The following is a 24869-nucleotide window of genomic DNA, read 5'->3' on the forward strand; positions in this document are numbered from 1 at the left end:
TGCAGGCCTCTCACTGTTGTGGCCTCTCCCATTGTGGAGCACAGGCTCCGGACACGCAGGCTCAGCGGCCATGGCTCACGGGCCCAGCCGCTCTGCGTCACGTGGGATCTTCCCAGACCCGGGCACGAACCCGCGTCCCCTGCATCGGCCGGCGGACTCTCAACCACTGCACCATCAGGGAAACCCTATCCCTCTTTTCTTTTAAGTTTTCTAGGTTTAGCTTTTACATTTAAGTCTTTGATCATTTTGTATTAATTTTTGTATATGCTATGAGGTAAGGGTTCAACTTCATTCTTTTGTATGTGGCTATTTAGTTGTCCCAGCACAATTTGTTGAAAAGACTATGATTTCCTTATTGAATGGTCTTCGCACCCTTGTCGGAAATCAGTTGCCCATAAACACAGGTTTTTTTCTGGACTCTCAATTCTATTCCACTGGTCTTTATGTCTAGCCTTATGTCAGTACCACACTGTCTTGATTACTATTACTTTGTATTAGGTTTTGAAATCTGGAAGTGTAAAGTCCTCCTACTTTGTTTTTTTTTTTTCAAGGCTCTTCTGGCTATTAGGGGTCCCTTGGAATTCCATTATGAATTTTGGAATCAGCTTGTCAATTTCTGCAAAGCTGGCTGGGAATATGGTAAGGATTACACTGAATTTTTACATCACTTTGGGAAGTATTGCCATCTTAAGAATATTAAGTATTCTGATCCAAGATCCAATGGAAAATGATTTTCCATTTACCTAAATCTTCTTTAATTTCTTTCAATATTATTTCATAGTTTCTACTATAAATTTTGCACTTCCTTTTAAAAATTTATCCCTATTTTAATCTTTTAAATGCTACTGTAAATGGAATTGTTTTCTTAATTTCATTTTTGGATTGCTCATTTCAAGTGTTTAGAAATACAATTGATTTTCATATATTGATTTTGTATCCTGCAACCCTGCTGAATGTGTTTATTAGTTCTAATGTTTTTTTAGTGATTCTGAAGGATTTTCTATATATAAAATTGTATCATTTGCAAACAGAAATAGTTTTACTATTCTTCCTTTCTCTCTTTCTTTTTTTTCTTTTTTCTGGCCTAACTATCCTGGCTAGAAACCAGTACACCCTGCTACAATGTTTTACAGAAATGGTGAGAGAAGACATCCATTTCTTGTTCCTGACTTTATGGAGAAAGTATCCAATCTTTCCCATTAAGTAGCTGTGGATATTAGTAATAGCTGTAGAGGTGCCCTGTATTGGGTTGAAGAAGTTCCCTTCCCTTGATAGTTTGTTTAGTTTACGATTTTTTGTTTTTGTTTTAATCACGAAAGATGTTAGATCTTGCAAGATGCCTTTTCTGTTGAGACAATCATGTGGTTTTTGTCTTTTTACTATTGATGTGGAGTACTACAATAGACTTTCAGATGTCAACCTTACATTCCTGGGATAAATTACACGTGGTCTTGGTGTATAATTCTCTTTTTATATGTTGCAGAATTTGGCTTGCCAGGATTAAAAGGTCCATATTTGTAAGAGACATTGATCTGTAGTTTTCTTTTTGTGTATGATGTCTTTGGGTTTGTTATCAAGATAAAACTGTCCTCACAGAATGAGTTGGAAAGTGTTCCTTCCTCTCCTGTTTTTTAAGGAAGAGTTTGTGAAGAACTGATATTAATGCTTGGTAGAACTCACCAGTTAAACCACCTGAGCCTGGGCTTCTCTCTGTCGGTGGTTTTTTAATTACTAAATCAAACTCTTTACTTGTTCTATTGACTTCTTGAGTCAATTTTGGTAGTTTGTGTCTTTCTAGAGATTTGTCCATTTCATCTAAGTTAACTACTTATTGGCATACAATATTGTAACATTCCTTTATAATCCTTATTATTTCTGTAAGGTTAATAATAATATTCCCTCTTTCATTTCTAATTCTAGTAATTTGAGTCTTCTCTTTTTTTCTGTCAATCTAGCTAAAAGTTCATCAATACTGTTGATCTTTCCAAAAAACACAACTTTTGGTTTCACTAATTTTCTCTATTGTTTTTCTATTCTCTATTTTATTAATTCCTGCTTAATCTTTATGTGTTTTGTCTTGTTTGGCTTGGTTTTAAAAACTGAAGTACAGCTGCTGTACAATATTATACGTTATAGGTGTACAATATAGTGATTCACAATTTTTAAAGGTTATACTTCATTTATACTTATTATAAAATATTGGCTATATTCTCCATTGTACAATATATCTTTGTGACTGATTTCATACCTAATAGTTGGTACCTCATAATTCCCCACTCCCATATTGCCCCTCTCCTGCTGGTAACCACTAGTTTGTTCTCTGTATCTGTGAATATGCTTCTTTTTTGTTATATTCACTAGTTTGTTGTATTTTTTAGATTCCCCATGTAAGTGATATCATACAGTATTTGTCTTTCTCTGTCTGACTTATTTCACTTAGTATAATGCCCTCCAAGTCCATCCATGCTGCTGCAAATGGCAAAATCCCATTCATTTTTATGGCAGAGTAGTATTCCATGGCATATATATACATCACATCTTCTTTATCCATTCACCTGTTTTTTTTTTTTTTTTAAGATTATTATTTTTTTTGATGTGGACCATTTTTTTTTTTTTTGATGTGGACCATTTTTAAAGTCTTTATTGAGTTTGTTACAATATTGTTTCTGTTTTATGTCTTGGTTTTTTGGCCCTGAGCCATGTGAAATCTTAGCTCCCTGAGCAGGGATCAAACCCACACCCCCTACATTGGAAGGCGAAGTCCTAACCACTGGACTGCCAGGGAAGTCCCTTCATTCATCTGCCGATGGACACTTAGGTTGCTTCCATCCATATCCTGGCAATTGTAAAAAATGCTGCTATAAACATTAGGGTGCATGTATCTTTTCAAATTATTTCAAACATTTCAAATAATGTTTTTTTTTAATTAATTAATTTATTTATTTTTGGCTGCATTGGGTCTTCGTTGCTGTGCGTGGGCTTTTCTCTAGTTGTGGTGAGCAGGAGCTACTCTTTGTTGCGGTGCAAAGGCTTCTCACTGCGGTGGCTTCTCTTGTTGCAGAGCACGGGCTCTAGGCCCACGGGCTCAGTAGTTGTGGCACAGAGGCTTAGTTGCTCCACGGCATGTGGGATCTTCCTGGACCAGGTCTCAAACCGGTGTCCCCTGCGTTGGTAGGCAGATGCTTAACCACTGTGCCACCAGGGAAGTCCCTATTCTTAGTTTTTTGAGAAACCTCCACAGTGTTTTCCACAGTGGCTGCACCAATTTACATTCCCAAAAACAGTGTATAAGAAGGTTCCCTTTTTTCCACATCCTCGTCAACATTTGTTATCTGTGTTCTTTTCAATAATAGCCATTCTGACCGGTATGAGGTGATATATCACTGTGGTTTTGATTTGCATTTCCCTGATGATTAGCGATGTTGAGCATCTTTTCCTGTGCCTGATGGCCATCTGCATTTCCTCTTTGGAAAAATGTCTATTCAGTTCTTCTGCGTATTTTTCAATTGGGTTGCTTTTTTTTTTTTTTGCGGTACACGGGCCTTTCATTGCTGTGGCCTCTCCCGTTGCAGAGCACAGGCTCCGGAGGCGCAGGCTCAGCGGCCATGGCTCACGGGCCTAGCCACTCCACGGCATGTGGGATCTTCCCGGACCGAGGCACGAACCCGTGTCCCCTGCATCGGCAGGCGGGCTCTCAACCACTGCGCCACCAGGGAAGCCCCTGGGTTGCTCATTTTTTTGATGTTGAGTTGTATGAGTTGTTTATAAATGTTGGATATTTATCCCTTATTGGTCATATTATTTGCAAATATTTTCTTCCATTCAATAGGTTGTCTTTTTGTTTTGTTTATGGTTTCCTTTGCTCTGCAAAAGCTTTTAAGTTTAATTAGGTTTCATTTGTTTATTTTTATTTCCTTTGCTTTAGGAGATGGATCCAAAAAAGTATTGCTGTGATTTATGTCAGAAAGTGTTCTGCCTATGTTTTCCTCTAGGATTTTTACAGTCTTACATTTAGGTCTTTAATCCATTTTGAGTTTATTTTTATATATGGTGATAGAGAATATTCTAATTTCATGCTTTTACAGGTAGCTGTCCAGTTTTCCCAGCACTAGTTACTGAACAGATTATCTTTTCTCCATTGTATATTCCTGGCTACTTTATCATAGGTTAATTGACCACGTGTGCATGGGTTTTATTTCTGGGCTCTCTATTCTGTTCCATTGATCTATGTGTCTGTTTTTGTGCCAGTACCATACTGTTTTGATTATTCTGGCTTTGTCAACAGAGCTAGATACAGAATGCAAGAAACGAATGATTAGGGTTGAAGAGAAGTCTCAGGAAGAAGGTGAAGAGGACAGAGGAGGGTCTAGAAAGGAACTCCCCAGAAAATAAATAACCTATGTTTTTGAGCATATGGAAAATCTTAGCCATGAGCATATGACAGAGATGTTGAACCTAACAACAAGTACTTAAAAAACATGTGGGGGAAAAAAAAAGGAAAATGAAAAGGTAAATTATTAACACCAGGACAAATAAAGCTTCTGTAAGGAAGGAGGCTGTAATAAACCACTTGGCGTAGGGGTGAATACTTCCACAGTCAAAATTAAATCTTTTCTATTGAGTACCAACAATTGATTCATAAGTATTTTGAAGGTTATGGGGAAAGACACAGGAAAGGATAGGGGAAAGTTAAGTCTTAATTTACAAAGGTAGACAGACATATATAATGACTAAATTTATCAATGGATCAATAAAGAATGCCTAAAATTAATAAATCAAGAAACAGTGCAAGCTCTTATTTGAAATATATAGGTAACTGTGAGGGGAAAGATTTGAAATATTTTGAATGGCTATAAGATTAGAGGTTGGGAGGACTGTTTCAAAGACAGTTATCTTTAATTCTAAGTTTGAAAATTATACTCATATTAATTGGATAAAATTTAAAATAAAATTTAAAAGAGAAGATTTTTTTTAAAAAGGTCTTTATATCACCAGGTAAATAACTCTATGCTAACTGGTAACATCCTGAAAATATTAGCTTCCTTCACTGGCAATCCAAAATGACTGACTTGCTTTTCTTTATCTTCTAAATCTTAAATTAAAACATACCTTCCGAACATCAGAACTTTTGGGTTCTGTTGTCCAAGTGATGACCCGAGACACTGCCAGGCGAGTTTCACTGGAATTTATAAAATCTCCTGGATCCATCTGTTTGGCCAGAGTTTCTATGTATTTAAGGATAGCAACCTTCACCTGCAGAGGGATGCACAATGAGAGAGGACAATCAGCTGGTCATTGAGGGGCAATGAGAACACTTCAGAAATAATTAGGTGACTTTTTTTTTTTTTGGCTGTGCTGTGTGGCATGTGGGATCTTAGTTCCTCCACGGGGGATCAAACCCATGCCCCCTGCAGTGAAAGCGCAGAGTCTTAACCACTCGATGGCCAGGGAAGTCCCTAGGTGATTATTTTTTTGACAAATACAAAATGAATAAGCATCAACAACAAAAGAGAAGTTATACAATCACCTACCTACCAGAGGTACAAGTATATGAAAATGTGGATTTTTTTCACACACAGCAGAACTTATAAGTTTCATTCCCCGTGTTTGAACTGCTAAAGACTCTCTTGATAAGATCAGACACTTCTCCTTGAGTCTGCCTTCAGAGATTACAGCTGACTCTTGTCTAGATTTCCCTAGGAACCAGTCTTTATAAATTGAAGTACAATTTGCCTCTTGGGGAAATCAAAGAATTTTGGAAATAAGGTATTATAAATCAACTGGGTAATCAAGGTGGGCAATACATGTTTTTGGCAAACACACAGTAAGACTCACACAATGAGATCAGGTTCCTTAATAGGTCCATCAACTGCTAGAACTACGTCTCAAAATAAATGTGACAAAAAAGTTTTACACAAGTATCACTGGAGAAGAGGCAATACTTATCTGTATAAAAGAACTATCATATATGAGTTTAAAAAGTCTTATTATTCTCCCAGGAATTCCTGATGCATGGGTGGCATGGTGGGTAGGTGTGTGGTAGGATGCAGGCTTCAAAGTAAGCAGGAGGTGGGGCAAAGCACACATGCTTCTCTCTTAGATGTAGCCTTCTTTATCCTTAGAGTAAGCCATTGTTAAATAATTTCCCCTTTCTCAGGTATGTTTGGGTAGAAAAAAAGTTTGAGAACCACTGTTTTTAAAGTCACATCTAACATTCTAGGATTTCTAAGTAATGGTTCTCTAAGACTTTACCAGTGCCCTTTAGAAATGGCACCTGGCACAGTGCACAGTCCTTGTATACAGCAGATTCTAAACACATTATTTTTATTTATTTATTTTTTTATTTATTTTTTTTGCGGTACGCGGGCCTCTCACTGCTGTGGCCTCTCCCGTTGCGGAACACAGGCTCCGGACGCGCAGGCTCAGCGGCCATGGCTCACGGGCCCAGCCGCTCCGCGGCATGTGGGATCTTCCCGGACCGGGGCACGAACCCGTGTCCCCTGCATCGGCAGGCGGACTCTCAACCACTGCGCCACCAGGGAAGCCCTCTAAACACATTAAATGCTGATTTGCTGACTTAGAAAAAGGAAGGTTTAAATATATTAAGATAGTGACTTTGAAAAAATATTGTCAAAGATTAAGGTAATCAGGTTTTCTATACTCCTTCCCTTATTATTGATCTTAAGATGTCATTTTTCTCACTCAATCCAAATAAGGTCTCTGGGAAGTACTAAGCCAAGTTAATATATAGGAAGTAATATGTTAAAGTTCTGACTCTTGTACATTTTCCCCCTTCTGCTTCCAGTTTAAAAAAAAAGACAGAATGCATCAACTTACATTCTTCATTTCATGATAAATGAATTTTAAGAAGAAGTAACTATAACTTTAAGAAATGTACTGAAAAAAACAAGAATTAACCTATCAGCCATCATGAGTAACTTGTACAGGGGAGGGGGAAAGAGATTTATGGTTACTTTTGCAGTAGCAGGCCCAACTAAATTATGGCAGCACATAACATTCTGGATTCTTGAAGCCACGTGACCTTTTTTCAGTGTGACTGGCTGAAAGGTGACTATAGTAAATCAAAGAATGAACATCAATGTATTTTGTTTTTTTGAATATATTTATTTGCACTATGTGAGATTCAGTTAGTTCCGTGTCTTGACAATTTATAGAGAGGTATGTAAAGTTTTTAAAGGGTTTCACAGAATAGGTGTGTTTACTATACCGAAGGCAAAATAACCATGATACACATATAATCATTTGAAAATTTACATTTTGGTAGAATATTTCACAAGGTTCTATACATGGTCTGTACTCTGCATAACATAAACATGCATTCTTCTTCAGAGAGGAAAAACAATCTAGTCGCTAAGGTGCGTGTAATTCTAAACCTGTTTATGAAACTCAGAAAGAAAAGTCAACAAAATTCCATTTATTTTAAAAAATATTACTCAAATAAAATCACTGTATGCGATTTCCCCCTATTTTATTGCTTCCTTTCTGACATTTACCCACATGATACTCTATGAGAGACGTAAAATTTTATCTGAAAGATCCAGCACTTCTTCAATAAAGAATTTTTATGCATCTCATACTCAAGTTATTCGTGTTTTTCTACAACCTGTTAAGTTTTTAATTCTTAATCCTGTCACCCATCTGAAAGTTACTTTTATTTTCAGCATAAGGTGTAGCTCTAATAGAACGTCTCCTTGCTGTCTTAAAACATCAATTTATGAGTTGAAGAGTGATCTTCCCCTACAGCTTTACGTGTGTGTGCATATGTGTGTATATATAATATATAAAAGCCAAGTACATACTATGTTCATATTATATATTATGGTTTATATATAATACACATATATTATACATAGACTGTTTCTCTAAAAGCCCTATACACAAAAGCCATATATACATATATGCATACAGGTATACATGGCTTTTAGAGAAACAGTCTAGGTATATGTATTATATATATGTATATGTATATAGGGCTTTTAGAGAAACAGTCTGTGATTCTAGTCTCCAGTATGACTTTTTTTTTTTAATAAATTCATTTATTGTTTTTATTTTTGGCCGCGTTGGGTCTTCATTTCTGTGCACGGGCTTTCTCTAGTTGTGTCGAGTGGGGGCTACTCTTCATTGTGGTGCACGGGCTTCTCATTGCGGTGGTTTCTCTTGTTGTGGAACATGGGCTCTAGGAGCACGGGCTTCAGTAGTTGTGGCTCGCGGGCTCTAGAGCGCAGGATCAGTAGTTGGGGTGCATGGGCTTGCTTGCTCCGCGGCACGTGGGATCTTCCCGGACTAGGGCTCGAACCCATGTCCCCTGCATTGGCAGGCGGATTCTTAACCACTGCGCCACCAGGGAAGCCCCAATAGTATGATGTTTTAATTAAATGCTTTCCACTGTCTTTCTCTTCAGGCCTTCAGCAACTTTATTCTCTCCTTCAACTCACCTATCACCCTTATTTCTTAAGCTAATGGTTTAGACCTCCATCTCTACTGGGCCATGAAACATATGTTTTCAATAGCACTTGAATACCTACCACCAGTACCTAAATCATAACTCTTATCACAGTTTACAGTTTATCATGTATTATAAACAATAATGATAGGAAATTGTAAGTTTTATATTCCTATGAATGCCTAGCACAATGGCTTGGACAAAAAAATAAGTTTAAACAGTATTTATCAATAATATCAAGTAAATTATTCTCTTTCTGCAGGTCAATTTTTAAAATCAAAACAGATGGATCCTTTTTCACAAAGCAGCTCTGAGAAAATAACATTATGTTGAGTATAAGTCAACCCTGGTAAGAAACATAATTGTGATTTTAAGGTAAAATCATATTCAGAAACTTAAAGGAAAATCAATCCAAGGCAATAATGCATATAGAAACATACTCCGTGCAGAATAGAGCAGAAAATACAAGGCTTATAAATGCTCATATGCTTGTTATTTCCCTGACTTTAACCTCTTTTTAATTTAAGAAAACTCACTAAGAAACATCTTTAGTAAAGAATTCAGGGCAGATCTTTTATATTATCTTTTCTTTTATGTTAAATAATTATTTTTAATCAAAAATTGGAATCTACCTAGTTTTCACTTAAATTAACTAGAAAATGTGTGCTAATAACAATGGAGGAAGTTAATCCTGAATCCAAATTTTGTGCACACATTAGAAAATCACATTGCAAAAAGAAAAAACCATTACTGTTTCAGTTAAGAACTGGAGAATAGCACTGACATCAAACTTAAAAAGTTCTGTTTACTGAAATACATAGGCAAAACTGACATTTTGCCCAGAATAACTCTTCAAATGCCTAACTTAAAAAAAAAAAAAAAGGATTGGGAAATCACAAACATAAAATTAGATAAGATTTTATAGAGCGAGTTTGCATAACAGCTTAGGGTTAGCGGCCATACTTGTGTTGCCTTCTAAACATGTATCCCCAGTAAGCTTCTCCAAAAGATAATCTGGTATCGAATAACATTTGAAATCAAATCCATGCATGCTTTATAGGCTTATAAAGGTTAGTAGTTGAATATATAGATGCATACAAACATTATCTGAAACACTGCAGTTTGTAAAGAGAGTTAAGAAAAGAAATAATGCAGATTAAAACAAAACCAAAAAAAAACCTTGGAACTCCAAAAAGAGTGAAGCTGGTCCCGAAGTGCTGGCTTGACTGTCTGAAAGTTTATAAAAACAAAATCCACTGATTGAACAGCTTCTTGTGTGACAGAAATACAAATATTAACATAACTTTATGAATAAAATACTTCAGTTCCTTAAAATGTCATCAAAAGACCTCAAATTTTTACCTTCAAGCTTGGTGTCTGGGTCTGATCAACTGTAAATCTCATTAGAATATTGAACTGAAGATCATTTGGAAAAGATTCTCTGAAATAAGGAAAGAACAAAGCAAAATAAAATAAAGTCAGCAAGTAAGCATTTAGCAAAATTAACAGAAGATTATGTTTAATACCAAACAAAACACAATGTCATTCAGAAAGCATGCATGAAGTAGCACCTGTATGTGGTATATAGTCTATGTGGTAAAGCATACGATAAAAGCTACTCCCAGAAGAATCTGAACGTCTGAATTTATACCCTGTAAGTATAAATTTAACCCCCTGTAGGGGGTTAAAAAGCAACACTATAGCAAAGAATGATCTCTTGCCTCATTTATAGATTTAATCAGAAAAATGTATTCAGTAAAAAGTTCAACATTATCAGAGAAGTTTCCATACCTAGTATCTGAATTCTAAACTCACCTCAACTTAGTAAATGGATATTTGAAATAAGTCACTTCAACAATCTACACAAGAAAGTAGAAATATATCATTGGTTCAAAATCTTCTGAAAAAAGAATGCATAATAAAACATTCTTTTTAAACTTAGAAAATATTTTTATCTTTACACTACACTGAATAAAATCTTCAACTCTACTTTGCAGTTACATCTTAATTAAAATAAAACACTACCTTGAATTACTCAACCAATGTTAATAAAATTTTTTAATAGATTAAATGCAGTGTTTGAACTAAGGATCAACGTTGCATTAAATATACCATGTAAATGGGCAACATCAATAATTTTCAAATGGAACTCATGCAATCTACATAGTTTGAAAAGACTCAGAAATCTGAACTTTTAACAAAGAAATGAAATATTCTTGATTACTACCAGGTAAACTTGACATACATGAAGAAAATCTTACCTTGTAACATCGAGGGCTTTCTGAACTTTTGCTTGAACAGACCCAAGCAAATCAGCACCCATTTTTTTTAGTAGTTGGGTCAGCAGTACAAACAACCAATCTTGAAGATCATCTTTGTGGACTTGTATGAAGTCCACTAAAGTCTCCAAAAACATGCTGAACACCTACAGTGGATAAATGGGGGAGGGAGGAGAAAAAGGAGGAAATATTGACCTCTATGATCAATTCAAAACTGAAATAGAAAGGAATACAGGAATCAGAGGCACAGCGATTGGCAGCCAAGCGGAAAAACAATCTCTCTTGCTTTTCATTGGACTCTGTGATACAAGAGTACATCTGAACTGTTATCCAACTTCTGCTGAAGTTCGACAATTAGCTATTCCATGCAGCATCACTTGGTAAAGAAACTTTGGCTATAATGGCTGGCACACCTAAGGTCGTCAATGATGCCACAGCTTAAACTGCAATCTATTTTATCTGAAATTTAGGGCAAGGAACTACCTATGGTCTCATCAGCCCCCAGCTCTGTGGAAGAGTGGCAGTGAGTTAATCAGAGGTTGACTATGCCGACAGCTACCTTAACACATAAGATGATTTTGATATAACGTGCTAATTGGAGACTTCTTAGTTCTCAAAATGTCAGTGGTCACAACATTTTTTGGTATAAGACATATTATTTATTAAAACTGCCCCAAAAGTAATTTTAAATGACCTGGGATAACTATAACTGTACCTAAAATAAATAAAATCAGGATACAAATCTACATTTACATTTTAATGATTTCTAAAAAGTCCTAGATGGCATGCTATTAGTCTCCATTTCTATTGACGGGTTTTATACTGTTTCCAATATTAATCTATAAGTTTGAAACTTTTTGGAAGATTCAGGAAAAATTTAAGGGAAGGGAAGCTAAAATTCATAAGTGCTTTATCTCATTAAAAATACTTATGGGGGGGGCTTCCCTGGTGGCGCAGTGGTTGAGAGTCCGCCTGCTGATGCAGGGGACACAGGTTTGTGCCCCGGTCCAGGAGGATCCCACATGCCGTGGAGTGGCTGGGCCTGTGAGCCATGGCCGCTGAGCCTGCGTGTCCGGAGCCTGTGCTCCGCAACGGGAAAGGCCACAACAGTGAGAGGCCCGCGTACCACAAGAAACAAAAAACAAAAACTTATGGGGACTTCCCTGGTGGTCCAGTGGTTAAGACTCCACGCTTCTACTGCAGGGGGCAGGGGTTCGATCCCTGGTCGGGGAACTAAGATCCCACATGCCGTGCGGCACAGCCAAAAAATTAAATAAAACAAAACAAAACTAAGGAAAAGTGACAAACGGTAAGGTTATATCTCCTCAATAAATTCAATAACATACAAGAAAATTTATTTCTAGGTAAAGAGGGAAAAGCTCTTAAGACAATGTCAGCCATGTTGTATTATATGAGATAATTTATAATCACAATGGATTATAAAAACTATGGTTTCAAAAGTTAAGCTCAAAGTAACTACACTAATTTGAAAATTAAAGAGTTTTGTTCTCAATATATATTTTATTTCTTGAATTTCCTTTATATAGTTATACATGAACTCCTTTCTTTTCTTATGTTAGAAATGAAGGATTTTTATCTGTCAGAATTATAACTAAGCTTTTCAACATTTGAATCTGAGTTAGAAAAAGTACACTTTAGCTACTTGCTCAAGATACTATCTGTAAAAGCAGAAACTATGACTACTTTGAATTTTCTGTTACCTCTGACCCCCAGGCAGTAAGTACCTGCTTCAACACTGTTCTTATTCACAATGCAGACCATTAACTCCGGTCCTAACCCCACCCACAACCCATGGCCCATAGCTTCACTGAAACTGTCTCTGGCTCCCTCCTCAGGGCTTGAACGCTGCTGAGGAACTTCACTAGACCTGCTCTGCGACAAGTCCATGTGTCTAATCTAGTACTCACTCTTATTGGTACCTGGCAAATCTGTCAATTGATGTCCTGGAGTCAGTCAGTACCTGCCTAGAAAGTCAAATGTTAAATATTCAGGAATATTGTGAGCTGGTTGGTGGCTTGAAATCAGCCATGTGGGAATATTTACACCTCAGAATTTATAACAAACATTACAAATCAGGGCTTCCTGCCCCCTCTCAAACATGGTTTACCAGTACAACACTCTAATTCTTTGGTTCACTTTCACTCTTATTGTTTCAACTCTTGCCTATTTTCCTGAAGAGTCCAACTTTAAGCTTTCTCTATGCCAAAATCCATTTTGAAAATCATAGACATTAGAATGCCCAAGTCAACCCTCCCATTTTATCTGGTTCTCAGGAAACTGAGAACTAGAAAATTAAGTGACTTCCCAAGGTTTCCACAGCTGATCAATGGCTAAGTCACTTGGTTTTTAGTTGTGTTCTATCCGCTCTGTTACTAGACAACTTACCTCATCTACTTTACTGTCATTCATAATAAAATTCTCCACTGACTTTTCCCTCACTTTGATTTCCTCTACAGCTATCCTTCTCATAATCGTTTCTCCAAGGAAGAGCCAATTTTATTCCTCTGTTAAGACTAATCTTGCTTTCTATATTCTTATTCTTTAAAGTATGGTCTCCTCTATCTTTACTCTTTTATTCTCAACCTAAATTCTTTGTTTACAGATGCAGAAGACACTGTCTCAAGAATTTCTCCTTCAATTTCCATCCTATTGCACCCAACAATTATCTTCTAATCGTGATATGTAATAGCTTTTTCATTAGCTTAGCATGCTTAGCCATTCTGTAGCTTGACACTGTTTTTCCTCTTATTATCTCCCTTCCTTCTTTCATTCTTTCTACCAGGCATTTTCCTTTTGCATCCTAAATAAGGAGAGATGTAAGAGCCAGTCTTCATCCTGATTCTCTTTTCACCGAAAAGTATGACTTCCTTGACAGGGTCTCTCTATCCTAGCCTACTAGGCCCCAAAATAACCTCTAGAATAGCTCTCACTTTTGGCCTTCCTCAAATCTGTTGATCACAACATCATCATAGGCACCAATTCTTTCTGACCTCAAGTCTGGATTTCTGCAACAGGCCAGAAAGTAAATATCCTAGGCTTTGCAGGCCATATAGTGTGTCACAACTACTCAGCTCTGTCATCGTAGCATGGCCATAGACATTATGCAAACAAGTGAGCACAGCTGTGTTCCAATAAAACTTTATTTACAAAACAGACGGCTGGCCAACTCATACTTCTTTCTTATTATCAGATTGAGACATCACTCTTTTGATAGAAACGAAATCCTTTCATGTCCCTTCACTGTCTACAGAATAATGTCTCCAAGGCTTAGATGAAGTTCTAACTCTCCAGACTCATGCTGGACCATTTGGCAACATAAACTCTTTGTCCCTGAACACGTCTCACACACACTCTGCATTTTCTACCACACTCCCTAATCCCCCTATTTACACAAAGTGCATGACTTCCTACAAAGCTTACCACTCAAGACCCAGCCAAAAAGCTTCTTGGACCTCTTTAGATAATAGCCACTGATCATCCCTACTTGGAACTTGTAGTGGGGCTAGCTTTATGGTGCTATTTCACTTCTTCTGAATTTATATCATCTTCCCATCTGGAATATATAACATTTGAGAAAAAAAGACTATATATTTTTTAGTCTTGTATCACCAATTAGAACGAAGCCTAAAGTTATCAGAGGCTGAGGACCAAATTAAAAAGTTGTTCAGGGCTTCCCTGGTGGCGCAGTGGCTGAGAGTCCGCCTGCCGATGCAGGGGACGCGGGTTCGTGCCCCGGTCCGGGAGGATCCCACATGCCGCGGAGCGGCTGGGCCCGTGAGCCATGGCCGCTGAGCCTGCACGTCCGGAGCCTGTGCTCTGCAACAGGAGAGGCCAAAACAGTGAGAGGCCCGCGTACCGAAAAAAAAAAAAAAAAAGTTGTTCAATGAATGTGCAGGAAAAGTTCCTTAAAGAGTAAGAATTTAAAAAAAAAAAAAAAAAGAGTAAGAATTTTCTCATAAGTAAATAAACCTTACCCTGCAATTGGTAGCCAACCCTTTTTCTCAATGCAAGGGAAGATATGTAAGACATTCCTTTCATGGTAGCCAAGATTTTCTTTTTCTTTCCTATAGTCTTTCTGACATCTCCCACTTCTCTGGACTCAGGCTAGTCACGCCAGGGAGGCCCTTTCTTCTCATCCTGACATAATCCAAAGTTTATGTTCCTGTCAAGATCTGAATTGCTATTTTCTTAAAAAAGACTTCTCTGAGTCTCTAATCAAAAGTAGAAATTTCTTTTGATTAGATAAAATGTGAGTATAACTGAATAAAAATGTAGACATGTTATTTATGGTACTCTATATATAGAATTATACTATTTTTTTCAAAATACTTATATCTTATCAATGGTACTTACTAAATGATAAATATATGCATATATATATATCCATCCAAAATATACATTGGAAATTTTGCATAAAATTTCTTACTTGACTGCCCTATCACAGAGAGTTCACTGTTAGATGTTGATATTCTCCCATTTCCTTATCTATGATTAAAGGAGAAAGAGGAAAGTGGACATATTAATATAGCACTAGGGCTAAAAATTTGATTTCAGAACAGAAAGCTGAGAATCACTGCTCCTTAAACAGCCCTGTTTGCTTTTGTGGAATGCCGTTAATAGACTATTAGAAAGCGCATATGTGGAGGTTGGAATTCAATTTAAAAAATTAATTGTGAAACTTGGGAATTACTTTTTTAATAATTCAATGAAACCAACATTCAATGGAATCTATTTATAACTGTAGTTTATTGGAAAATTATAATATTTGAGCTATTACAATTGAGGCAGCCTTTTCTTAACCTCTTATATCTTAGGTGTGCCAGTCATCCAATACAGAACAGAAGAACATAATCAAATTAGATTAATTAGTAGATTAAAAAGCACATCTCCAAACAGAATGACAGTTTGCATAACTGCAAATAGCATTTCGTGGATTGCAAAGGGTCCAACACTGCATGAACTCTTCGGGAGAGAAAACAGAGAAAAAGGGTTAATTTCACAGTCATGCAGTAAAGTTAGGTTTCCAACAAATATTGAACCAACTTACTCTCTATTGAGAGTTCCAACACAGGGGACAGCATGCAAAAGGAAAAAAAGAAAAAAAAGAAAAACACACAAATTAGTCGCCATCAATGCCAAGTACCTGTACGGAATAAAAACACTTAGAAAATAAAAGTGACAAATGTTTTTCAAAGTTTTACGATAAACTCAAAATAGTTTTTAAAACAAGAGTTAAATGAATAGTATGGGATAAAAGTATGTGATTTTCCTATATTTCTCTCTCATCTTCTTGCCAAGGAAATTAAAAAACAAACAAACAAAAACTCCCTTCTTTTCCAGACCCTACTACTGTTGAGGCTCAACTTCTGGAAAAAATCTAAGACTAATAGACACCTGCCAAAATTTCTGTACAGTGCAAACATTTGCTTCTAAAGCACAGTATCTAGAATTTTTCTTTTATCTTTTTTTTTTCCTCTTCAGAAGCAATGCATTCACAAGTTAAATTATTTCTGTGAAGGCTTGGAATAATTACTATTGTTTGGAGGTAAAAAGTAACTATACAACAACTTTTAATTTTCCCCAGGTAAGATGTATGTTTTGGCCTCCTGATCCTAAGACTGCAGACACTCTTCAAGAGACCAGATATGTCCTTCTAAGCAGGGCACTCAACTGTGTTGCATTTTAGTAGCCACTGATTGAATTCCTACCCCAGATGTTCAAGACTTCAAGAGGTAGGACTACACAGACCATAAAATGTGAAATCAAACCATGCACTTTAGTGAAGGTGGCTCTTCTCAAGTAGGTCCTTCAGAGTCAAATGTCAGAATCACAGGGGATAGCTTTTGGCATCTGACACTCCTTACATTTGAAGGAAAAAATGGGTCTAGAGCAATCAAAATAAAAATCTGCCCTGAATTCCTTAATTTTTCAAACTTATTTATTTTTTAAAAACTTATATAGTGGGACTTCCCTGGTGGCACGGCGGTTGGGAGGAGGTGCAGCTGGCCAAAGATGATTGTGCCCTGAATTAGCAGTGAGAATGGAAATGTTTAGAAGGTTGAATCAATTAGGACTGAGTAAATTTCTAGAATAATGCCCAAATTCTTCACTTGAGCAATGAGAGGATAGTGGTTTCATCTAATGAGATAAAGCAATGCAGGAGGAAAAGTAGTTTTGAGGTTTAAGATGAGCAAAAGGCATGTAACTAAGTAAGTGCAGGAGAACAATGTGGGCTGGAAGTACCATACGAGAGTCATTAGGATAAAGTGGGTGACTTAAGCTTCAGATAAGGTACAGAAGTGAAAAAGGAGGGCCTAAGGCAATGCTCTAAGCAACAGCAACGTAAGTAAAACAAGCAGAGAGATAAGTATCTGAAAAGAGAGGGTGTCTACTGTGAGGAAGACTGGATCAGGCACAACAGAAAACACCCCTCTTCCACCTCTCCCACATCCCTTTCCTTAAAGTGTCAGAAAAGATACGCTGGATAAACTCACAACAAGGTTGAAAAATAAAAAGGGATGTCAAGCAGCAAACTGAAATTTATGAAAAATTCCTGGGGGCCAAGCAGATGAGACCATGTTAGCAAAAAACAGAGTACATGTTTATGTGGCTACCAACAGCTTCAAGGTAAGACCTCCAGCCATTTCCATAGAAGAAAAGGTAGAAAGAATGGGCTTATGTGCGGTTAACTTTGCCAGTTTGGAGACAGGAAATGGGAGTTTCTGCTGGATGGCTTCTATCTTCTTGGTAAGCTAAGGGGCCAGGACATATGCTTGGGGCATGAGATGGGTGGAGAGGTGAACAGGGATGGAGTTCTGAGGAAAGACTATATGACACAGTCTCTGTGGAGGACAGAAGAAAAAAACTAGAGGAAGAGGAAAGGCAGCACTGGGCTTTTAGACAAAAATCACAGATCAGAAATGGAGAATGGCACAATATACAGGAATAACAGGGCTGATTTCACCCAGCAGGGGCCAGTACATTGTTTCCCTTCAACAGTCTTAACTTTCAACCAGTGGCATGAGCATGAGCAGAGGTTCTTGAACATATTTCTAGTTTAGTGTCAATGACCAGAGTTGCCTGTATAGAACAGGGGTCGGGAAACTATGGTCTCAGAGCTAAAAATGGTTTTACCTTAAAAAAAAATTTTTTTTTAATCAAAAGAAAAGGCTATTTCGTGACAAAATTTTATGAAAATAAAAATTTCAATGTTCATAAGTAAAGTTTTATGGCAACCCAGCCACGGCCATTTGTTTAGATATTGTCTATAGGTACCTTTGTGCTATAATGGCAGAGTTCAGTAGTTGTGACAGAGATCATTATGGCCCACAAAGCTACAAATATTTACTACCTGGCCCTTTATAGGGAAAAACAAACAAACAAAAAAGGCCAACACTTGATAGAGAACAAAATTTTACTTGGAAAGAAAAGAAAGCATCAAAAACAGCTGCTTGATCCAATGATTGGACTGTTAGTACTTTATAAAATTAAAAAGGGGGGGATATCTACTATTTTAGTAATATAAGGATATGATGCCAAAGCTCAAATCAAACCCTGATATTTTTAACTCAGCACAGTATGGTGATATATCCAGTTTATTCTTTTTTTTTTTTTTTTTTTTTTTTGTTTACGGATGCTTAGGCTCGGTGGCCATGGCTCACGGGCCCAGCCGCTCCGCGGCATGTGGGATTCTCCCGGACCGGGGCACGAACCCGTGTCCCCTGCATCGGCAGGTGGACTCTCAACCACTGCGCCACCAGGGAAGCCCCTATCCAGTTTATTCTTAATGAATTACATTACTGGTAGAGTCCCTGATGGACAATCACCAAACAAAAGCTGGACAAAAACGAATTAAAAATAATCTTCCCTTTACATGTGTATTCACTGAATTAACCAAAAAAACAAAAACAAACAAACAAAGCCAATGGATCAATAAGAATTGTATGTTCTTATAAAATCCCACAGAAAAAAAAAAGTCTCCTTCCTGAAAACTCTCGGAAGGATTGTCGCTGGTTCTCTGCATCTACTAAGGGAGGCCAAACATCTGTGCTTTCACCAACATCAAACTTGGTTTTCCTACTTGATCTTCAAGAGACTTTTTTAAAAATTTTGACATTCACTTTATTTAAAAAATTTTTTCTTCAAGAGACTTTTTAAAAAAGTGTTTCTCTTTATTACTGTGCAAATCCTAGGATCCAACTAAATTGCATTATTGTCCTAACAAAAAATTAAAAACTGTGACTTCAAGAAATAATCTAACCTTACACTCTCATACCTTCCAGCAGAGATGAATTATATCACTTTTGAAGATGTTTTAAACCTCTATTTTTAAAAGTTGTAGAGATTATTAACTAAAACACCATTTAATAAAACAGGTCCACCCAGATCATAATTGTCTTGTCCTTTGGCTCATACTGCTAACAAAAAATGTCAACAGCTAATTTGTTCAGGATTTTCAGAAATTTTTCCATTAAAGCAATTCCTACAGCTGTAATTAGTGGTAGCAATATCAGTATAAAATGGTATGGTTATCTACATGCTCAGTTTGAAAGTTATAAACTTAGTGTACTTTAATCTTTGTCTTTAATGGGATCTTGCATTCTTGGATAAAATAAATATACCTTCTGATAAAAGGATAATCTTTAGAAGTTAAAGTACAAGCAATTTATAATTCTTAGCTGGATTTCAGTTTATGTATAGAGTAGGATTTTAGTATCTTTAAGTAGTGTCACAAGTAACGAAAATATTGAAAACAGAAAAAAAAATGAGGAGGAAATGACATGTACAACAATAAAATGAAGACAATTAAAAAAACAATAAAGTGAAATTTGTTAATATCTTTCTTATGATTTCCCTTCCACATCTCCCTCTCACTTAGGTTAGAAATTCTCATGTAGACACCTGGTGTCCTAAAGGAAGATACTGAATAATGTTTCACCATTGTCAAACACACTGCTGAAAACAGAATAAATGAGTCCATTTTACAACAAAATTTTACATTTTAAAGCAAAATTTCACAGTATACATGCAGACTATGCATAAGTACTTAAATACATTTTAATCCACATTAAAAACTAAACAAAGTTCTGATGATTTTTATGAACTATTTCAATATATGAAATGCTTCTTTTATATTACTAACAAACTATGGGTGAAGCCATATTTTGTGCTTTTTGTTATTTAATGGCAATTCTTTTCTACAAAATTGCTCTTTTAAGACTATATTTATGTTAATAGAGAAGGAAACTGAATAAAAAGTTGGCAAATTTTTTCAACTTACCCCAATTATTTCCTTTACAAATAGTAAAATGTTTTTAGAAATACAAATACTCACCCTAAGTGTATAAGAGTTTTGCATGTTACTATATATTCTTCAGTTTATAGTCTTAGATAATCTCTCTTTGGAGAAGCTTAAACAGTTACTAGAGAGCAATTTCTAAATTAAGTATGATATCAAATACTCAATTTCAATTATGTTTGAAAAGATCACTGCCATTTTAGAGCAATAACAAAGCAAAAATGGCTTATAGTTTTTTGTTATTATTCACTTCTTTTTTGGGGCAATACAATAATGACACCTTATAGGAGTAATCTTAAATACTAAAACATACCTTGCCGTGAGGATCAGCAAACATTCTTGTGAAAATTTCACATAATCTTTTCAGTTCAACTCGACTGTTAAAATAATAAAGTGGAATTAATATCTTGCTGTAGGAAGAAGTCATTTAAAAGTGACCTTACAGGGACTTCCCTGGTGGCGCAGTGGTTAAGAATCCCCCTGCCAATGCAGGGGAAACAGGTTTGAGCCCTGGTCTGGGAAGATCCCACATGTCGCAGAGCAACTAAGCCTGTGCGCCACAACTACTGAGCCTGCGCTCTAGAGTCTGAGAGCCACAACTACTGAAGCCCGCTCGCCTAGGGCCCGTGCTCTGCAACAAGAGAAGCCACTCCAGTGAGAAGCCCGCACACTACAATGAAGGGTAGCCCCCACTCGCCACAACTAGAGAAAGTGGTGTGCAGCAACGAAGACTGAACACAGCCTTAAAAAAAAAAAAAGTGACCTTACATATAACTGGGCTTCTTAAAAAAAAAAAAGCTAAAAAAAATCATCCCTCCTAAATGAGAAATTAGTGGGATTTACTAGTCAGGGCTAAATACAAATTTATCAAATGCAACAATAATTCTATAGTAACAGACACTATTTTAAAGGTTGAAAGTTATACGAAAAGAAATACAACTGTACTTCATTAATGTAAGCACAACAGAGGAAAGTATACAGATGACATTCCCAGCACATGAATCTTATCCTTTTAAATGCTATGATGTTTTCTTAAATTTTGCCACCTGAAGGCTAAAATCTTTCTAAACTATGACTATTTCCTTGCCATTTAAAATGATATACTGAACCTAATACTAATCTAATCTTGATGGGGTTGGGAACAACAGTATGATGATTTATTGTAGTGATTCACCAACTGTGACATGAAAGCATTAAAATATATTAGGAAGTATATAGATAAACACTTATTTTAAATTATATAGTTCTAATACTTCCTAAAATAAACAGCTAGTAAATCAAACTCTGAGTGTGGTGGAAAATAGCGGGCCACTTCCTGACTTGATACCTGAAATCAAACTTATGAATTTTCTAAAACTATGTTCTTAAAGGGATAGACCATAGAGATTTAAAACATTACATAGATAAAAAAACAATAAAGAGGGGCTTCCCTGGTGGCGCAGTGGTTAAGAATCCGCCTGCCAATGCAGGGGACACGGGTTCAAGCCCTGGCCCGGGAAGATCCCACATTTCGCAGAGCAACGAAGCCCGTGAGCCACAACTACTGAGCCTGCGTGCCACAACTACTGAAGCCTGCGCACCTAGAGCCCGTGCTCCATGACAAGAGAAGCTACCGTGATGAGAAGCCCGCGCACCGCAAAAAAGAGTAGCCCCCTCTTGCCACAACTAGGGAAAGTCCACACACAGCAACGAAGACCCAACGCAGATGAAAATAAAATAAATAAAATACATTAAAAAAAATAAAGAATTTAGAGAGGAAAAGCAAGCAAAAGCCATTAGGAAAGGAAACCGAATCAAACCCAACTAAAAACCAATATAAACTTTTTTTTTTTAACTTTATTTATTTTTTGGCCACACCACACAGTATGGGGGATCTTAGTCCCCCGACCAGGGATCAAACCCACACCCACTGCAGTGCAAGCGTGGAGTCTTAACCACTGGACCACCAGGAAAGTCCCTAAATTTCTGTTCTTAGAGAAATTCACTCCAAATCCATTTCATATTATACCAAGATTCAAATATTACACAAACATCAAGAATATACCTTCATTTCCAAGTGAGCATAAATATTCTTTCATCTCACTGAAAAACTTATCAGGAATGAATTTTAATAATGAGTCAGCTTTAATATTATGCATATTTTATTATTTTCATTAAAAAAATTAATAGCATTTTTCATTTAACATCTATTTGTGAATAAAAAGTTTCCTTTTAGAAAGTTTCTTTAAATAGAGCAAGTTAATTAAAACTTTTAAAAGTAACAATAGTATAGATGGTCCTAAAGGATTACGGCTTGGGAAAATATTTTGATGCCACCTTCTGAATTCAGGACACGTATGAGCCCATACCAGTATCTTTAAAGTGTTATGAAAAAGTCAAGTCAAGTCAATTGTCCTGTCCTAACCAGACAGGACAATTATTTTAAAGACAATATAACTCACCTTAGCGTTCTCTGATTTTTTAGTAAGTTCTGCAGACCCAGGAGGCCCTCTTTCCTTTCTGACCAGTTGGAGCTAGCACATCTGTTGAGGACTTCTGCCACATCTTCTGTCTGCCTCATGTATGTAGGAATACTACCATTCCGAGAGCTATAGGAGCGTTCTGAACAAGCACTGGATGCATCGCTGTTGGCATCATCATCTGAATGCATCCCATATGATTCATATCTTCTTCGAGCAGGTTTTTTCTGTTACACATAAAGACTCTCATTAGTGGTAGCTAAAATAATATGCTGGTATTTCACAAATTTCTACTGACCATAAAAAGACTGGTTTTTGTTTAAAAATCAATGTAAAGCATGCTGCTAATCATTGTAATAATAAAATGTTGATATTTAGTTTTTCTTCAAAAAACATGTTTTAGGAGTTAGTAGATGAAATATTCTTTAACTATGGCGAGTGATAAAAGCAGAATAAGACTACTGTATGGAAGTCAGATATGTAAAGTGGGGAGCACTAAAAACATGGGGTTCTCCCTTTTCTTTTCTCTGGAAAACCAAAAAGAACTACAAGAGTATAAACGAATGGACTCTGTACTAAAATTCTGAGTTGTTAAGAAGAAATTACTACCTTTTTAAAGGATGAGAATGGATCAGAAAATGGGCAATGGATCAGAAAAACATTTTTCCCCATGTAAAGTTCTATTTTTTTCTGTCTCTCAACCTTCTCTTTCCTCTATTCTCCTTTCACTTCTACTATCACTTGTCTTGCCACTCTTTCTTCTCTTGTACGCAACCCTGACATTTCCTAGAGAAGTAAAATACAGAGAATGATGAGAGCCTCTTTTGCTTACTCTTACTTTTAGGAGGCAAGCTCCTGGAGGGTCCTCCATGTTCTTCCCAATGTGTCTATACTGTCTATTTCAATATTTATGAGAAAGCATATTTAGATTCCTTTGATTTCTTTACATCTGAAGCTTATTATTTAATAAATGTAACTGCTAATTTTACTTTGAATATTAAAAGTGAAATGAGACAGAATAAATAGCTTATTTGAGATTTCTTTGGAAGAATTAGAAATAAATCTTTATGTAACCTGATATTTGAATTTAGGCTGGTGAGCAGTGAAGATATTTCTAAGAAACATTTAAGCACAATAATTTTACACAGCTCCAGGTGACTTAAATTCTCCAAGTTTAAAATCTAAAAGAAATATAATCTGAACTCAATTAAAAATAGTCTAGTTTAAAAATAGACATTCCCATCACTAAATTGATTTTAGAGGCACCAACTTAATTTAGAATGGCAAAAATGTGGTATTTCCTGTGTTGGTCTTCAAGACCAGTTTTGTTATAGACATCAGTGTCGATGACATCATCGCATTTGTATACAGTAATCAGGCTTAAAGGATGAGAACCCCCATAGGACACTCTGTTTAAGCACTATCTCCCTGCTGATAATCATATAATCATATATACAGAAAAATGATGTATATCTAAGGATTTTATTACTTCCATTTGAATTTTTTATAGAAGACTATCATCTGTTAAACTGATGAAGGAAAGAAAAAAAAGTTATGGTATCATAAGATGTCAGAAAACAGCAATGTCTATACCTTAGTCCGTATGTCTCCTAAGAGCTGAGAGCAGATTTTTAAAGAGAAAAATTGAAAATAATGAAAAACATTTTGCTAAACAGCACAGTGAAGTAGGCATAAACAATGCCCATAATTAGAAACATTAACTTTTAAAATATATAGATACATAAGAACTGCTTATTAGGAGAATATATCTTTAACTTGTCAATATCCTTTAGTCCAAAGAAAAAAATCTAAGCTACAGAAATACTCCCATAACCAGTTTTCCAAAGAAACTCAAGTCTTCTTCGTATTTGGATCCTTTTGTTGTTTCCAAAGTTAATTTTATTTCTATGATTTTCCCTAGGTCCAATTAGACTTAATAGTTGGATAGTCTTTTCCTAAAAACTGATAGTTATAACTGGAATATCTATGTTATGCAAATAATGGAAGTATTCACAGTCAAATGATTGGGATTCAGCTTTTAGCCCTGGTGGCTAAATATTCCTCATATAAATCAAATACAACATCTTATAACAAGTAATAGTTCAAGAATAATCCATTCAATTCATAAAATTTATGCGAGCAGAATTTAACTAGTAAATCATCCATTTACAAGAAACTAAAAAACATAATTTGAGAAATACACTGATGAGGAATAGTAAATTTAAAACGTATGACTAATTTAATATCACCAGAAGAAGATGTGATCAATATGTCCCAAGCTCAAGAGAACAAAGTTCCTACTTAGTTGTACCGATTAGAAAAATCAGATGGCTAAGGTAAAGAGAAAA

The 24869-nt window shown here is 36.2% G+C and overlaps 1 protein-coding gene across 7 annotated transcripts in view; it reads right to left on the bottom strand.

Moving 5' to 3' along the window:
- Positions 1 to 24869, bottom strand: part of CLASP2 (cytoplasmic linker associated protein 2) — a 175633-nt gene that overhangs the window by 24932 nt on the left and 125832 nt on the right. For 3 of the 7 annotated variants that reach the window (XM_024743456.1, XM_024743454.1, XM_024743459.1), the window contains 7 exons: positions 22504 to 22748; positions 20376 to 20439; positions 15812 to 15814; positions 10726 to 10889; positions 9827 to 9905; positions 9644 to 9694; positions 5110 to 5253 (listed from right to left, as the gene is read on the bottom strand). In XM_024743456.1, coding sequence (XP_024599224.1) covers positions 5110 to 5253; positions 9644 to 9694; positions 9827 to 9905; positions 10726 to 10889; positions 15812 to 15814; positions 20376 to 20439; positions 22504 to 22748 — 750 coding nt within the window. The remainder of the gene's footprint in view (positions 1 to 5109; positions 5254 to 9643; positions 9695 to 9826; positions 9906 to 10725; positions 10890 to 15811; positions 15815 to 20375; positions 20440 to 22503; positions 22749 to 24869) is intronic. The other 4 variants (XM_024743460.1, XM_024743457.1, XM_024743455.1 and 1 more) reach the window with 3 other exon arrangements.

This window comes from Neophocaena asiaeorientalis, unplaced genomic scaffold, assembly GCF_003031525.2.
Source record: "Neophocaena asiaeorientalis asiaeorientalis breed wild unplaced genomic scaffold, Neophocaena_asiaeorientalis_V1.1 scaffold332, whole genome shotgun sequence".
Classification (NCBI taxonomy): domain Eukaryota; kingdom Metazoa; phylum Chordata; class Mammalia; order Artiodactyla; family Phocoenidae; genus Neophocaena; species Neophocaena asiaeorientalis.